The 18,967-nt window shown below is 36.0% G+C and overlaps 1 protein-coding gene across 1 annotated transcript in view; it reads left to right on the top strand.

Moving 5' to 3' along the window:
- Positions 1 to 18,967, top strand: part of LOC148948638 (lachesin-like) — a 170,954-nt gene that overhangs the window by 129,120 nt on the left and 22,867 nt on the right. Inside the window, exons 2-3 of the mRNA XM_089094024.1 lie at positions 7,384 to 7,557; positions 8,377 to 8,480. Of these exons, the coding sequence (XP_088950150.1) occupies positions 7,384 to 7,557; positions 8,377 to 8,480 (278 nt within the window). The remainder of the gene's footprint in view (positions 1 to 7,383; positions 7,558 to 8,376; positions 8,481 to 18,967) is intronic.

The following is an 18,967-nucleotide window of genomic DNA, read 5'->3' as shown; positions in this document are numbered from 1 at the left end:
CTAAATGAACCTAAAAAATGAAATAAAGCTATGTCGACTTTGCATATCTCTCCTGATTGGTGGGGAATCCCCGCTCGTTTGGAAAGGTTTCAAGTTTTTCGTATGATGTAGTCACGGCTATGTTTTATCAAGAAAATATCTGAATGCATTTAAGGTATAGTATGAATGGCTTGCAAAAAAAAAAAACGAAAATACTACTACTAGTAACAACTCACTGCACTACAAAACCATCTGATGTAGTCACGGCTATGTTTTATCAAGAAAATATCTGAACGCATTTAAGGTATAGTATGAATGGCCTGCAAAAAAACACGAAAGTGCTACTACTAGTAACAACTCACTGCATCATAAAACCATCTGATGTAGTCACGACTATGTTTTATCAAGAAAATATCTGAATGCATTTAAGGTATAGTATGAATTGCTTGCAAAAAACACGAAAATACTACTACTAGTAACAACTCACTGCACTACAACTGCATCACAAAACCATCTGATGTAGTCACGACTATGTTTTTTTAAAAGATACAAAAACTACTTATTTAACACAAAAATTTCGTTTTTAATGACCACCAAGTAAAGAAAAATCACACGGAATTAGGCAACTGAGTCTCTCAATCCACTTAAAGCTATTTTTAAATATACAAAAACTACCTATTTAACACAAAAATTTAGTTTTTAATGAACATCAAGTAAAGAAAAAATCACATGGAATTAGGCACCTGAGTCTCTCAATCCCCGTAAAGTTCTTTTAAAAGATACAAAAACTACTTATTTAACACAAAGAACCCCCCATGTAACTGAACCCCTGTATAACTGAAACCTTGTACAACTGAACCTCCGCGCTAAATTTCATTACGTTTAATATCTAGCCACCAAATGCTCCAAGCCTCAGAAGAAAAAGGGATTTTGAAAACAGGGAGCCCGATTTACGAAAATAGGGATACCTCCCGTGCAACTGAATCCCCCTTTTTCCTAAAATAATATAAAATTTTCCACTTCAATTCAGATTTTTCTCAAAGAGATGAAAAAATTTAAAGTTCTGTTCCAAATATTTTCCTGGAAGAACAAAAGTTCAACTTTGATTCTGAATTTTCTTAATGAAAATGAAATAAGTTATTGATCAATTCTATTTTCCCAAAATAATATCAAAATTTTCCACTTCAGTTAAAAAAAAATTCTTGTTAGTCTGAAGTTGATTGTCTGAAAAGTATTTTTTGGGGAAGATACACGATTGGCTGAAACAAAAGCAGAACTTTTAAAATCACAACAACTGAAGATCAGTAAATAATTCCATTATTTTTTTGTTAAACACAATTGGCTGAAATAAAAGCGGAAAAAAAAAGCTCTTAATAGAACTTTTTAAGTGTGAAGTCCTATTTTTCAGACTAAATTATAGAAAATATAGTCAAAACACACTTTTCTGTTTTAGATACGTTACGTGCCTATTAATTGGAATTTAACACCTAAACGCACTTGCAAAAATCACTGCACAGGTGTTTTGGATTTGCCAAGATTTAAATGTTAAGAGTGATAACATTTTTGTGTTTGTGCTAACGAACTGTAAGTAAGGAGCGACACGACTCAATAGTTACCGAAACTCTAAAAACCAATAACCCTACTTCGGAAGTTTCAAGCTCCTATCTGCAAAAAATGTGGAATTAATTTCTTGAAGTAATTGATGCTTAATGGAGAAAAAGGTGAAAATTATAGGTTTTATGAAATTGATCATAAGACTTAAATTATTCTATCAGATACGTTGGCACTTTAAGATGAAATTTGACTCGCATATGCTTGCGGGTATTAAGCGTTTGAATCTGATAAGAAGAGAGAGACTTAATTTCCAAGATATAAGGTATAAAATACCTTAAGAATGGGATGATATACATTCAGTTCCAAGATGATAGGACTGTTTGACACCGAATTTATCAGTTTGAAAAAATCATCTTGCGGTGTTATATTCGAATGTGCTTTTTTATTATTGTCTATGGATCTCAAAGAAATTGACTGTTATCATTGGTTAGTGAACTATAATCTGTTTGATTATGATAAAAGCTTGTGGAGTACTACATTACGTTATATAAACAGACTGGGATTCTATGATAGAGTGATTACACCACTTAATAATACTGGTCAGGAACTGAGAAATGTCCAGGAGGAAGTCGGTGAAAGTTGCAGCTTTTTCGGAGTTGAAGCGCTCTACGTAAAGGGCAATGTACCTACAGATAAAGTTTTAATTCAAAAGTGTGACCCTAGGATTCCACTTTTCAATCTAGAAGAGTTTAAGTGTCCTAAATTTGAAGGGGGTTATCACCGTCCTGAAGACGAGGTTAGGTTCTTCGCACAGTGGATACCTAAGAATATACCTGATCGTGAAAAATCCATAAGACATGTTAAAAACTATCCTACATCATGGGACCATCGTTTGTGGATGTTTAAGAGTGAACTCTAAGTACTATTTTTGTGTAAACATTTGTTGTTGTTGTTTTTTTTTCTAAAAAAAAAAATCTGTTAATACATTTAAGCAATAAATATCTTTAAGCTTAACTCCTTCATGTTCTTTAGAATAGTTCTATTGTAAGCAAGTAACAAACTCTTTCCTGAAGTCACCTCTTGGATACACAATACAGAAATTTTCATTAAAGAAATTATGAAAAAATTGTAAGTAAGTAATAAATTCTTTCTTGAAGTCACCTCTGGGATACACAATACAGAAATTTTCATTAAAGAAATTATGAAAAAATTGTAAGTAAGTAGCAAATTCTTTCTCGAATTCATCTGCTGGATAAACAAAGACATTTCGTTCAAGAAATTATGAAAAAATTCTAAGTAAGTAAAAAACTATTTATTTTTTGTTACTGTGATAAAAAATTTGCTTTATTAAGAAAATATCTAAATGAATTTAAGTTATAGTTTGAATGGATTGCAAAAAAAAAACGAAAATACTAATACTAGTAAAAAATCACTGTACTACAAACCATCAGATGGGATCACGAACATGTTTTATAAAGAAATTATTTGAATTCATTGAAGGTATATTATGACTTTCGTTTAAAAACGCAAAAAAAATACAAATAGTATAAAAAAAAAAATTAAATAAAAAACAATATTATTTTTAAACTCATATTTTTGATAAATAAAACTTCTTATTTATTTTATTTTTTTTTTTTAAGTGCCTGCAAAAAAAAAAAAAACACGAAAGTGCAAAAAAGATTAAAAAAAAAATGCAAAACAAAAAAAAATTATTTATTAACGACTATGTTTTATAAATAAAATATCTGAATGCATTTAATGTATATTATGAATTGCTTGCATCACACGGAATTAGGCAACTGAGTCTCTCAATCCCCGTAAAGTTCTTTTAAAAGATACAAAAACTACTTATTTAACACACAGAACCCTCCATGTAACTGAACCCCTGTATAACTGAAACCCTGTACAACTGAACCTCCGCGCTAAATTTCATTACGTTTAATATCTAGCCACCAAATGCTCCAAGCCTCAGAAGAAAAAGGGATTTTGAAAACAGGGAGCCCGATTTACGAAAATAGGGATACCCCCCTCCTCCCGTGCAGCTGAACCCCCCTTGTAACTGAACCCGTGTCTGATTGGACTTCTATATCTGAACTCCTTTGTAATACTTGAGGAGGGTTTGCCATAGAGCCAACGCGGGAGTCAGAGGGTTTTGTCACTATAAGTTGAGTGCTCGATGCATGGTCCAAATCACGTGTAACTTTTCTAGCGAATTTGATAACAGACGCTCTTGTGGCCTGTATTAATGAAGGTTCGCCATATCTAGCTTTCTTCTCAGAAGGGGGATTATTGCACGTCTCTTCTTCCTTAAAAAAAAAAAAAAAAAAAAAAATTAGCATGTAGCAAAAATGCATTTTGGGTTTTTGGAAAATAATTCATTTTTTGTTAGAAATCTAAAGTATTTTAAAAAAAAACATCTTTATTTAAAAATCAGGAGTTTTTATATTGGGTTGGTGGGCCTTTTATAAACTGCTCCTCCCCCCCCCCCCTAGGTCCATGCTTACGTGAAGGTATTTTTAAATTAAAAAATAAAAAGCAGTATTTTCGTTACTTATTAAAAAAAATGGAGAAGAATTTCATGTGACAGTCAAGTACTTCCGTATAGCTAAGCTAACAATGTTATTTATTAAATAGGGTTATAAGGTAACAAATTTTATTTTTGAAGAAATGGGGGTGGGGGGGGGGTTGAATGCATTAAATTTCAGGAAGAGATTCTTCAACGCAGACTGGCCAGGAAATATTTTCAAAAAAACATCCCTAAAAAACCACTGATCGTGATAAAAAAAAAAATCACACTGTAATAAAAAGGAAGCTTTTGTAACAATTAATACATTAAAAGAATCAACATTTTATTCTAATCCCAATTTACCGATCGAAAGCTAAGCACTTTTTTCAAAAACATCCCTAAAAAGGCCACTGATCTTGATAAATCAGGCTAGTGGACGAAACTTGTAGCAATTCACCTCCTGGAAAATTCCCTCCCCATGGAAAATTCTCCTTGTGGAAAATCCCCTGCAGTGAACTCAAAATTTGGTACTTACGTGTTACCCCTCGACAACACTCAAGGAATGAAGTTAAGTTAATCCTAATCGAATATCCTAAAACATGATAAAAATAAAAAGGATAGCTAACAATGTTATTTATTAAATAGGGTTATAAGGTAAAAAATTTTATTTTTGTGGAACTGGGGGGGGGGGGGTGAGGGTTTTTAAAGCATTAAATTTAAGGTATATATTCTACAAACCATAATGGTAAGGAAAAATTTTAAAAAAAAAACACCCCTAAAAAAACCACTGATCGTGATAAAAAAAAAAAAACGCACTGTAATAAAAAAGGAATCTTTTGTAACAATTAATAAATTAAAAGAATAAAAATTTTATTCTAATCCCAATTTACCTATCTAAAGATAATAACTTTTTTTAAAAAAAATCATTAAAAAGGCCGCTTATATTTATAAAAAAATCACACCATAAATGCAGACTGGCCTGGAATTATTTTAAAAAACACTCCTAAAAAAAAAAACACTGATATTGATAAAAAAAAAAGCCACTTAACTTTAAAAAAATTGATTCTTTTTTAACACATAAAAAAATAAAAAAATCAAAAAAGTATTATAATCCCCCAGTTATATTATTCACGAATATAACTTTTTTTCAAAAAAACATCAAACCGAAAAATTTAGAACGTTAAAAAAAAAATCACACCTAAAAAGACGAATGGAAAGTCATATAAGTCAAAAACATTAAACGAAAAAAAAAAAACCACTTTAAATTTTAAAAAAGGAAAAATATTTTAAAATTAATAAAATAAAAAATAAACTTTTTATTATCATCCAAAATTAAATATAGAAAAGCTAAGAACTTTTTTTCAAAAAAAAACATCTAAAAGAACAGTTATCTTGATAAAAAATCACACCGAAAATTTCAACCTATAAGAGAATTAGAGGTTTTTTCAACTCCTAAAAACAACAAGCTTCTAAGTGTATAAGTATCCCTTAGTTCTAGTGTAAGGAAAGAATTTCTTCCTTAACTTAATGACAATTTCTTTTTAATAATGATAATATTTTTTACTCACCAGAAAATGTTTATATTTATCCATTTTTTATTTGTAATTAAAAAAATTGATTTCCCTAATATACACGACTCGAAACTGATGGAGAATCAAATATGGAACCTGATTATATACAAAAAATAATAGGCGAGTAAAAAAGAAGAGACACCGGTTTTTTGAACTAAAAAAAAAGACATTGAACTTTGAAATTGCGTCGTTCCTAGAGTGTAAAGACCTATAGACCTGTTTGTACGCGAGCATTGTAGAAGCATAAGGCTATGTGAGAGGATACTCACTCTCTTTGAAAGGGTGTATACAAGGTCCAGAATAGCACAGAAAGGAATCTCTTTGAAACGGCGTATACAAGGTCCAGAAATACACGGGAAGGAACATAAAGGTCTAGAAGTATAACCTACTACTCTACTGCCCTCTGAGTTTATAAGAGTATTCCCTCCTTAAGAACCATATATGCCCCCAGGGTATAACTTATAACCCTTGCCCTGAAGACTGTGGGGAACGTGTCCTGCTCAAAGATATAATTTCTAGAACTTTCGATGCATTAAACAAAATGTCTGTCTCAAAATTTTGATTGGTTGTGTATGGAGTTAGGATGGGTATGGAAGGGGTGTCACTTGCCTTCTAGTCGCTTTTAACTATTAAAAGAGGCACAATCCATTAAAATTTCTAATTTAGTGAATACTTTTTGAAGTTTTTACAAAAGCGCCTTCTATAAAAAAAACTTATAGACACCCTAGGCATAATAATAGCCCTTGCCCTAAGGATAGTGGGGGGGGGGTTGTCATCCTAATGCCTAAGTCCCCGATTTTTCAACCACGTTGAACAAAATGGCTATTTAAAAATTTTGAATGGATGTAGTTGGGGAAAAGGTGGGCGTAAGAGGGGGGTTAGTTGCGTCCCAACCACATTAGAGTCTTAAAAGGGACACTAGCCCTTTGAATTTACAATTGAATGAGTCCATTTTTGAAGTTTCTACGACAAAGCTTTCTATAAAAAACTTATATGCCCCCAGGGCATAACTTACAGCCCCAGCCCTTAGGGCTGTGGGGGAGTGTCCTCCTCAAAAAAATAATTTCTATCTGGAAATCAACTACGCTGACCAAAATGGCTATCTCAAAATTTTGATTGGATGTGTTTGGGGAAATGATGGGCATGGAAAGGGTTTTAGCTGCCTTCCAATCACTTTTGATCCTTAAAAAGGGCACTAGAACTCTCGATTTTCAATCAAATGAGCCCCCTTTGAAGTTTCTACGACGACCCCTTCCATATGAAGTGCCTCTGGGGGAAAAAAATAATAAATAAATAAATAAACAATAAAACATTGGAGCCGTGTGGCTTTTACTATAGGCAACGCTATAGCGTTGCCTCTGATAACTTACATTCAAGAAATGGTCTATCAATTTTTATTCTCAGTTTGAAAACGCCGACGTATCAGCGAATCCGTGCTTTGTGGGAAGTCTTTTTGCATTTCCAACAACCTTTACACGAGTGTAAAATATCAAGTACAATCAGTAAACTAGTAAATAAACCTTAATTGCAGTTGGTTGTGATTAGCCTGGTAATAGTATTGGCATCCTTTTTTATTTAAATCAAAATCAATTTTTTAAGAATATTTTCAAAAAAATTTTCAAAGAAAAGTAAAGAGCAATACCTAGAACAGAAATTCATGTGAATGAATAAAGGAAATCTCCAACGGACAGAAAGTCGTTGAATGGTCAGTTGTAAGTTCAAAATCAATAATTATTACTATGAAATCAGCTTACCAAAATTTGATCTCTTTAGGTATTTTATGTGCTGAAAGCTATACAGTAAGTGTTCAACGAGTAACTGCAGGCGAAACTCTGCGTTTAGAATGCCAAATTAGAGGGAGTGTGGAAGATTCAGAAGAAGAAGAAAAAGCAGAAGAAAATATTGGCAGCAATTTTCCACTTATCTGGATCAAATATGATATAGAGGGTAGGTCTATGACTTTTGATTCAAATAACATTTTGTAAATGGCATTAATAGCCAGAGTTTGATAACAGTATCTTATTGGGGGGAGAGAATTGCTGTGAGGGCTGGGAAACTATTTGAAAAAGTTACTTCTCTAAGAAAATTTATCAAGCTTTTGATGAAAAACTGGAAAATTCGCCAAAATTTAATTTTAATTTGGGTGCAATGAGCCAGTCCCTCCTCGTGAGTATACCTCTGTTGAAACTTTTCTCTTAAAGAATGATGTTATTTTCTAATGGGAACAGTAATGACTGAAAAAAACAAAACATGTCGCTGCAGTCAAATTATTCTCAGAGGATACTAATACTAATTTAGTCTGCGCTTGAAGAGGCACAACATTTTTTGAAATTGTCTGTAACAATGAGGGGGGGGGGGGGGGTTCTGTAAGGACTGGAATTCAAAAGCCCTTAGAGTCTAAAGCCATATTAAACAAAGATAGCATTGCAAAAATTATTGCTTCACAGTCTATCTAACATATATCTACAAAATAGTACAAATAAACCAACTAGTTATATTTTCCTATGTTTGTAGGATAATATAAAACTAGCGCTTTACTGAAAACACAAAAGTCAAATATAATGTTCTGTTTTGTTTAAGCAGAATATCAAGAGTGTATCTAGAAAAGTTTCAAAGCATGCAATTGCCTGATCCTTTCCCATAGACGCCCACAAGCTGCGATAACTAAAATATTACCTTTTGCCTTACTTATATACCCCTTTACTTTGAATATGGGTCCCTGGTGCCAAATCCAATACTGATACTGATAGGTATCAAATATTTCAGATCCTGAAAACCACTTGCTCATTTCACATGGTGAAACACTTCTTGTAGAAGATAGTCGGTACTCTCTCAAGGTCATCAGGGACGAAGGAATAGCTGTTTTAAATGTAAGTAGTTGAGTTGAAATAGGAATTGAACTCTAGTGTGTGCTATCTCAGACTAAATTTTTAAATTGCAGTTTCTTTTCGCAGTTCTTTTCTCTCTTTTGGTCAACTTTACTTTTGTTGAAGAAATAAATAAATTGTCACTGAATGGGAACTGAATTCCCACATTAGGTTTTTCATATTGGACGTAACGCACGCAATCTAAATTTGTTTTCAACCTTGCCTTGCACACTAAGTACCTCATCCTGGTGCATACTTATCTGTGCCTCATTCTGGTGCTTACTTATCTGTGCGTCATCCTGGTGTTGACTTATCTGTGCCTCATCTTGGTAATACAAGGATCGAGGTTTAGCATTTTCTGAGAGGTGACACGGAAAACCAAGAATTTCAGAAGTACTTTTATTCAGAACCGGAATATTACATGTCTTATTGGTACTTGTATGATAAACGCCTTACCGTTCAAGTTGTTCATTCATTGACGCATTATAGAACCTTTTTTTTTCGTTAGTTTCTTTCAGCTTAGAGTAAGACAAGACAAAGAGAAGTGACAGAATAGATGGAAAATATATAATTTGGGCTATATATTTGGACATTGGGGGAGGGAGGGGTTAAATTATTTAGACAGTGTGAAGTTAAAAAACAATTCTTACTACATAATATGCAGAATAATTGTACCCAAACACATTGGGCATGCAGACCCGCTATACTTCAACCCCACCTCCTACCCCTAATGGGCAAATTTACAAATTTGTTTCTAAAGTATTATATTTTTATCTTACTTTGGTATATTTCATTAGGATTGAGCGTCAGAGAAACATATTAGAAGAATATTTGGTAGGGGGTATATCATACAAGTACCGTCTTATTTTCTAGACAGGATGGCCTGGTCACTTTCTTCTCTACTCTCTACGGAATCCCAGCTCCACTGCCACCGAAGTGCTATGTGTTTTCTCCCTTAGACAGGGTGGCCTGGCTGTTCCTTTTCCCCCAACTCTCCTACAGAATTCCATGCCCACCCTCCATGTGACCACAGTCTTATTGCTTTCAGAATTTGAGCTTTGATGCGTCTCAATCTCTCTAAATCGATCCCTAGGAAAATTATCTCGTAGATTATCATGGTTGCAGCGGCAGCTGCAACCTATTAAAGAGCGAACCACAGCCCATAGTAATCAAAAGTTGAAAAACGCGTTTTCAAAAAAAAACTGCCTTTTTAGAAAAAATCGCCACGTGGCAGTGAATCAGTAATAGTACCTATTGTTTCGTTTACTCTCAAAAGTAAAAGATTATTGCAAAAAGAAATTTATGGTGATTTCGAAAAAGAGCCTGAACCCCTTGAAAATAGCGTCAGATCGAAATAAAAAGTGCAGCATTGGAGTCAGCATGGTCCAAAACCCTTGGAAGGATAATTACAGTCCCCCACCTTGAACACCAAGGAAAATGACTTTTTTTGCATGGGTAGCATTTTCTTTTTTTTTCTAGCGAATGACCAGAACATCATAGAGAGATGCTTAAGGGCTCATTCGAATGGAAATTAAATTTTCTAGTGCCCTTTTTAAGTGACCAAAAAGATTGGGGGGAAAATACCCCCTCACTACAGGCCCCTCCCCCCAAACTATTCCTATAAAAATGTTGAGATAGCCATTTTGTTTAACATAGTTCAAATTTCCAATATATATGGTTTTGATGACGATATGGCCCTCCATAGTCCCTGGGGAAGGGCTGTATGTGGTATCAAGCGTATCGATATCGCACGTATCGGTATCGGGCGCGTTGGTATCGCATGTATCCTAACGGGAATATCGGTATCGGTATCCGTTTTTTTTTTTTTGGTTATTTTCTAGGCTCATTTTCTAAAGCATGTCCCAGCAAGTTTTTTAAAAAAACTGCCTAGTGAAAAAATTACCATCTGACACTGACTCAGGAATGACTTACTTAACTTATGTCCCATCAGTCCTTGAAGGTCGTGTTGGGGCCTCTTCTTTAACCAGTTCATTGATATGCCTCCTGTAGGTGCTTCTGTTGTCGGCCAGGCGGCAGAGTTGTGGCAGGTTGTAGGGTCAGAAGTTTTCTTTCCATCTCTTCGAAGGGCGACCTCTGGGGCGAGAACCGTGTGCTTGTCCATCGAAGGTTATCTTCGGGAGACGAGTGCTAGCCATGCGTTGGGTATGTCCAAGTCATTTGAGTTGTTGTAGTTTTATTTTGTCCAGTATTGTAAATTTGACTTTCAGATTATGGAGAAGCTTGGAGTTGGAGATTCTGTCGTGGTAGGTGATACCAGCAATGTGTCGTAGGGATTTGGTTTCAAAGGCAGCTAGGCGGTCAAAAGTAATTCATGGTGATTTCGATAAAAGCCTAAAACGCAGTGGCGGATCCAGGGGGCAGGGGGAGCCCCCCCCCCCTAGCGTAGTCTAAAGTAGTGTAATTTACTTATTTAACTCAAGTTTGCGCTAATTAAACTTTCTCCTAACGCAAGTTTATCGGATCAACCTATTTTGCGCCCCCCTAAAAAAAATTTTTTCGGATCAACCTATTTTGCGCCCCCACCCTAAAAAATCCTGGATCCGCCCCTGCTCAAACCCCACGAAAATGGTGTCAGATCAAAATGAAAAGTGTACCATTGGAATCAGCACGGTTGAAAACCTGGTGCAGGGAAATTACAGTCCCCCTACTTGAACAACAAGGAAAATCACTTTTTTGCATTGGTAGCACTGATCTGTCTCCCTTTTTTTTTTTTTTCCTTTTTTTCAACAGCCTAGCGGGCTACCAGAACATCATAGAGAGAGTCTTAATGGCTCATTCGAAAGCGTTTTCTCATATCTACGTGCTTTTCAAAAATTTCGCGATCTGCAAGTGCCATATGGCACCAAAATGTCACTTTTTGTGCCATTTCTCAAGGGGCGGTACTAGGAGGCTACTAGAACATCGTAGACAGATTTTTTATACCTCATATAAAAGATATTACTCATATCTACGTCTTTCATATAAATTCCATCACCAGGAAGTTCCAAATGGTACTAAAAACGGCACTTTTGGTGTCGTGTCTCAAGTGGAAAAGCTGGGGCTATTGGGCTAGTAGAACTTATAAGAGCGATGTTTAATGGCTCATTTGAAAGCTATTGCTCTTGCAAACGTGCTTTTTTTTTTTATCAATTTTACCATTCGTAAGTGCGATATAGCACTGAAAACAACACTTTTGGTGCCACTTCATAAGTGGAAAAGCTCTGAAGTACAAAACAGGTACAATTGTAATAGTTATGTTCCAGAACCCTTAACTGGAGGTTCACAAGAACCCCTCCCGTACAATCCCCTCCCAGCCCCCTTAGTAAGTTTCATAAATCATCTGCTCATCAGTAAGCTACTAAAAAATTAGCAGGGTACTACACTGTCGTAGATAGATGTTTAATGGCTCAATTAAAAGCTATTGCTTATATTTACTAGGTTTTTAAAAATCCTACCATCTAATAGGTTTCACAGATTTTATGTTAACTGATTTTAACAGATTTTAATGTTAAGTAGTTTCTGAGGAGAATTTGCAATGAATTCTATGTCATGGTTGAAGCATTAGCTGCAACCTAGTAAAGAGTGGACCACAGCGCATAGTAACTAAAAGTTATAAAATGTTAAAACGGTCGTTTTTTCTTCTTTTTTCCAGGCCTAGCGGGTTACTAGCACATCATAGAGAGACTCTTAAGGGCTCATTCAAAAGCTATTTCTCATATGTGCGTGGTTTATATAAATTCCGCCGTGTGCAAGTGCCATATGGCACGAAAAAAGGCACTTTTTATGCCGTTTCTCGAGGGGTGGGGCTATCGGGCTACCAGAACATGTTAGATGGATTTTTAATAGCTCATAAAAAAAATTTTGCTCATATTTATGTTCATCCTATAAATTCCACCATCTGCAAGTTCCAAACAGCACTAGAAATGGCACTTTTGGTGCAATTCCTCAAGTGGAAAAGCTAGGGCTAGTGGGCTACCAAAGCTTTTTAGAGTGATGTCTAATGGCTCATTTGAAAACTTTTGCTCATATCTTCGAGTTTTTTATCAATTCTACCATTCGTAAGTGAGATATAGCACTGAAAACAACAAATTTGGTGCCACTTCTTAAATGGAAAATCTTGGAAGCATAAAAAGGTACCATTGTAATAATTATGGTCCAAAACCCTTAACTGGAGGTTTGCAAGAACACCTCCTGTTAATTGCTCCTGCAGTCCCCCTTAATAACCTACGCAATTAAAGTCCTACAAACACCAATATATTAAATGGTATTATTACAGGCGTGGTTCTGTCAGTACAGCACTGGACTTCAAATTAGAATATCATGCGTTCGATTCCAGCTTGGATTTTTTTTTTCCATCATGGTTTGTCTCTTCTTATGATCACTTTTCAGATAATCCACTATTTTTGCAAACGGGATGTACTCATTTTTTAAGGCATATCCCAGGAAGGCTGATTTTAAACCTATTACTCATATCTACGTGCTTTTTTGTCAATTTTACCAACCAAAAGTGCCATATTGCACTAAAAACGGCACTTTTGGTACCGCTTCTTAAGTCGAAGAGTCTGGAAGCATAAAATGATACCATTGCAATAATTATGGTTCAAAGCCCTTAACTAGAGGTTTATAAAAACCCCTTACATATACTCCCCCTCCAGACCCTCTTAATAGGTTGCATAAATTGCCTACTCATCTTTAAATTAAAGATTATTGCGAAAACAAATTAAGTAAAACTAAATACTTTTCAACTAAAAATCTACCAAAAATTAAGCTTGATTGATCAACAGTTTTTAATTGAACCTTAAAACTTCACTCTGCGATGAAGCATGTGTGCTAGTTCTAACGGCAGTAATTGAGGGGAAGGGACATCCTTGTCCCCTTAGTTTTTGCTCTTGCCTAGGTTTTGAAAAACACCTTTTCTTTGGTCATTTCAATGGAAAAGGCACTTGTTTCATTTAAAAAAAAGTTAGGGAAACAACCGAAAGTACACTTTGTGGGAATGTGCTATCAAGTCAAATTTTTAAAAAGCGATTAGGTATAAATATAAGCTTTTAAATGAGCCCTTGAACAGCTCTCTTTTATTACGGTAATCTTCTAGTTTCTGCTTGTCAGTTGGTGATTTATAAAGGCATTTCTTCATTATGGCTTTTTCAGGTGAAGTCGGCCGAGTAAAAACAGCTTTTTGTTCATCGAAAAACAAATGTTCCTAAAAAATGTATTGTCTTGTGAAGTATGGATAACCAACTTTATGTTATAAACTGAAAGTTTTCCTTAGCTGCCAAGGTTATTTGCAGTATTTTCCAGAGGTGTCTTATCTCCCCTAGATCGGTGATAATTAGAAATTATATTAAAAACAAGTTTTCAACTGAAACTAAGAAGTGACATTAAAACTTAAAACGAACATACATTATTCTGTATAAATAAAAAAGATTATGGCAGCGCAGTTGCTACATTAAATTTTACTAAAAATCGAATAAATGTGAATTTTAAAAAAAAGTTTTTACGTGGGAAGTAGAGAGTGAATTTGAAGCTTAAAACGGACAGAAGATATACCTACCCGACCTATTTAATACATATCAATAAAACTAGTACAAAGAAACCAAATAATTGGGCCAACTAACCAACTAAATATTATTCATGCCAAATACGCCAGATTCAGCAGGCGAAGAAGCTCTGTGGGTTAGGGTGACCCTCCCAAATAAGTGTGCGATTGTTGCTACCCTATATAACCCTCCAACCAGACAGATTACTAGCTACCTTGAAGCCTCCCTCGAATACATTCGGGGCAAGTATGCCAAGGCTGCCATTATCCTCCATGGAGCCTTCACCTTCCATCATAGCGTGTGGCTTCGCAGCAAAAATACAGAAAAGGAGGGGTCGGACTTGTACGGGCTGGAACAATTTTTTAAGTTTGAAACTTATCACGGTCCAAACGGATTACCTCTTCTTGGCCTCTTCCTTACAGATAAGCTTGAATCCCTTAAGGTAGACGCTCATGCTGTCACAATTGACCACGTTGCCTACATCTTACGTGGAAACTTTCATATTCCGCCTCCAATAAAGCATGAGCGGACAATCTGGTTTTGCAAAAGAGGTGATTGGGACAGTTTGAGAAACACTCTTTGTTCTCAGCAGTGCCTTTCTCCTTAAAGGCCCAGAGAAAGCTTCCGAGAAGTATCAGCAGGGCAGAGTTGACTCTGTTGAAAAACCTATCCCCTCAAAGCGGATCCAGATGTCCAGTAATGTCAAATCTTGGTTCAATACCCAGTGTAAGAAGGCTATCCGAGCAAAGCAAAAGGCACACAAGCGATAGTTGCTTTCAAAGAGCGAAGAGGACAGGATTGCATTCATCAACACGCGCAAGGATGCAGTTCATGCAATTCGGCAGTCCCGGGTTCGGTATAAGGAGAAATTTGCCACCAAGGTTCAGCATGCTTCGGCGAAAAGCTGGTGTAAAATTGTCAAGGAGGCTTTACCGTCGTCCAAGAGGACTTCAAATACCTCTCTACAGATTAATGGGACTGTGGTACGAGATCCACAGGAAAAGGTTGAAGCTCTTGCAAAGGCTTTTGTCGAATTCTCGAATCTGGATGAAGACGGTAGAGAAGTGGCAAATTTCTCGGACCGAATCTCTACTGTCCTGGATTGTGTGAATTTTTTTGCTCCTAAGATCCTTCTCATTTTTCGGCATCTTGATGTGACCAAAGCCACATGTCCCGACAACATACCAAATGTTGTCCTTAAATCCCACAGCGCCGAACTAGCTGGACCATTGTCATTGATTTTCTGGATATGCTTTCGCTACGGAACCTTCCCACAAACATAGAAATCTGCCCATGTTATACCTATTAGCCTCCTCTCCTGCGCTGACAAAGTCTATGGGAGCGTCTCCAATAAAACATTTCAACAGTTCCTAGAATCAAACGACCTTCTAGGCGATTGCCAATATGGATTCTGGAGGAAACGCTTAACATTAGACTGCCTAGCGGCCCAGCATCAGGAGTGGATCGAACTTCTGGTAAGGGGTACGCCATTAGGCTATTGCCATTCGACATTGCCAAAGCTTACGACAGAGTATTGCACCGTGGCCTGCTAAATAAAGTCGATGCGTACGGTGTTCGTGGATGTCTGTTAAGAGTGATTGAGAGCTTTCTATCAGATCGTTCACTGCGAATTGTTGTGGACGGCTTTATTTCCCGTGAATATTCATTGAAAGCAAGGGTTCCCTAGAGCAGTGTCTTGGGACATACACTCTCCCTTATCTACATAAATGACATGGGAGACAACCTTTCAGGCCCTCTGCATCACTTTGCCGAGGATACCACGACACACTCAGCCATCCCAAAACACGAAGACCCAATACAAGCCTGTCTTTCCCTACAGATAGATCTTTGTAAAATCGAAAAGTGGTCTGATACATAAATGATCAACTTTAATGCATCGAAAACAAAGGAGCTGGAAAACTGGAACAAACAAGGAAAACTGGTTCGGGATTCATTTCTCCGCCGATCTTTCTTGGAATAATCACCTTGATCAGGTGAGAACCTCCTGTGCAAGAAAGCTCCGAGTTACTCCTCGCTTCAAAAACCTTCTTCCACTCAGCTCGATTTTCCCACTTTAAAAGTCCTGTATCAGACCCATAGCTGAATATAGGTGCCCGCTATATGCTAGTACCCCGAAAGCGCTGTTGGCACCACTCCAGAAGAACCATGATGGGGCAGAGAGGCTGACTGCGCCTCTACACATGACTCACTCCAACCTCTAAATAAAAGGTTTGATATAGTGTCGATGACAGTTTTCTACAAGTACATGAATTCGCCTCCCTCAGACCAGCTTTCTCGTATTGTTCCCCCCTTTGTCCAACCGACAAGGCACACGCGAAGGCACAGTGCTTGGTCCAATTATCTAAAGGAGGGCACGTCAAGAACTGAGTACTTGAGGAAGAGCTTCATCCAGCGTTGCACTTCTGTCTGGAACGATCTTCCTGGGGATGTTATAACTGTAAATCCTTTTGGTTATTCCTTCAAAAGAAGGTTCAACAGACATTTAAAACCTCGAGGTTTCAAAATGAGGTAATTGAATAGCGGCATATCAGATACCTTTAAGTTCCTGGCGTCGTGAATATAGGAAAAAAAAACCTATACAGATTACGAGTCATATGGTTTAATTCTTATAACCTCTAGAACGGTCCCGTAGAAGAAAAACCCTCTCGTTTGGAATCTTCCAGAGACGTTATTACTGAATCGCCACTTCAGGCCGTCAAACTTGGTGCTAGGCTGGGGAGGGGTGTCAAATAGATACAGCCAAACGGTTAAGTTTTATTTATACTCAAGAACTTCAGGAATATATTATCTCATAAGATACCCTCAACAACATACGAGATGAATTCTACTAAAATCACAAGATCGTATCAAAAACTTCTAAAACTTGGACCTAAACTAGGAACAAAATATAGGCGTGGTAAATTGTAAGAAACTTACTATTATCTCTCGAACGTACAAAAATTAAGTGAAGAATTCACTTGAAAATAAAAGATACAACGAAAAATGCAGCCTTTGACATTCTGACCAATCATGACATTTTCAACTTCATAATTTCTAAAAATCAATGGGTGGTCAATTGCACCTGAAAGAATACGATAGCGCAGTTTTTGTGAATCATAAGGAGGGCAATTCCCTGTTAAGCCTCTCTATCTGTGGCTGTCTTTGTTCCAAATCCAAAAAAATAGTAATCGCTTTGTCACGAAGCACTGGAGTATTTTTTTTTTTTTTTTTATGCAGCAACAGAAGATGGGATGCAACTGTCATTGATAAGGAAAAATAAAAAAAAAAGAAATGGGCTTATGTTCTATTAACTGTGTAATTTTTTTCACATATCAATATGATAAGTCTTTTGCATAATTGCTTCATTCTATATAACAATAAAACCAACCAACAACTCCAGCCAAAGCGATTATTATAATTGAGCACGATTGTTACCGTGCAAGTCCCACTCTGTAGCCTGTAGGAGGCTAATATTTAAAAGTAGCTTATAAAACAAGCTTAACACATGCGCAAAATGGGGGGGGGGAGAGGGGGGGGCAGTTCGATATCCTACAGCCTCAAAATTTCAATGGTTGTCTTATAATTTAACTTGTTTTTCGTATGAACAAAATAAAGTCATGCGTAAGCACCTTAAATAAGCTCTTTGACATTTTGGTCTAATCTCTCCTTTCGCCTGCCTGCAAGGGGGAGGGTTCTTAAGGCTGAAGAGCACCATACTTTGAGCTCATTTTCAGGAAAGCTGTTCTTTTTGCAGTAGTGTATTTGAGAATTTTCTGAGTCTTCGGGGATTTTGATCGCTGGCCCTCCCAAAGATGATGTCTTTACTAACATGCGTGAGGGATGGGGGGTCGAATTTATTTTAAAAATCAATTGGGGTGGTCAATTTTTTTTTTGTAGACATCATGCAATAGCTTAAATTTATATCTTAGTGTGAAATACTGTACTCGTTAAGAAACAAAAATAACGCAAGTTTTTGCTATTCTTTTTCAATGTATGCGTTTTTGAAATAGGCTCTATCCCAAACTTTTTGTATGATATTTCATATGTTGTTTTTTACTATGAGAATCAGTTTATTATCTAGCTGTAGTCATTGGCAATCGGTTTAATTATTATAATTGTTCTACATCTGATTTTGAGTTAAGCAAGCTGGATAGACACAATTTTTGGCTAAAAAAAACAACAAACTAATAAACAAAACAGAAAAAAATAAAATAGGAGAGAACATCCAAAAGTTAAAAATAGATTCCTGCAAAACAAAATTCTAGACTACCAAAGTAAGATCTGTCTTCCTTTTCTTTTTTTCAATTTTATATCATTATGTAATATTCGATATTCGCATGTTGTATTTATTACGTTTATCTTGAAGTCAGATAAACCGTAACATTACGAGGAAGTGAGCATGCGGATGATGAAATATTAACCATAGTAATTGCCACATCTTAATTAGCTCTTGGGTTCGGTTAAAATTGGCTTTCATTTGCATAACTTTTACTTTAGCCCTTGTCTAGCGGCAAATTCAAGTACCTCCTTCAACCTTTCAGATGTTGCCGCAGGTTCAGAGGTTAAACGTATTTATTTTTCGTTTTAAGAAAGGGACCGTTAAATATCCTGTACATGGTAAAGGTGTTTTATTTGTATTCTGGCTTACACTTGTAGTTCTCTAGTTTATCTTCATCCAAATTGATACTAAAAAATATAATGATGGCATAAATCAAAATTTTTTTTAATAAATAACCAAGATCCTTTATGGCTCAAATTATCCCAACTAACCTAGTCAGTTAAGCAACCAAATTGAGTTTAGTATTTTATGGAAGCTTTCAGTCAAGAACTTAATCAATAGTCGTTGTTGGACCACGGGAAAACGTTTTAAAATAAAATTGTAAAAAGCAAGTTTGCAAAACCCTTTGGTATTTCAAATCCAACAAATTTTCGAAAAACTCAAGTAAGTTC

The sequence above is a fragment of the Artemia sp. Qi Xiang Cuo genome, chromosome 9 (genome assembly GCF_049724085.1).
Source record: "Artemia sp. Qi Xiang Cuo chromosome 9, ASM4972408v1, whole genome shotgun sequence".
Taxonomy (NCBI): Eukaryota; Metazoa; Arthropoda; class Branchiopoda; order Anostraca; family Artemiidae; genus Artemia; species Artemia sp. Qi Xiang Cuo.
Note: the sequence above shows the minus strand (reverse complement) of the source record. Positions and strands in the feature narration are given on the sequence as shown.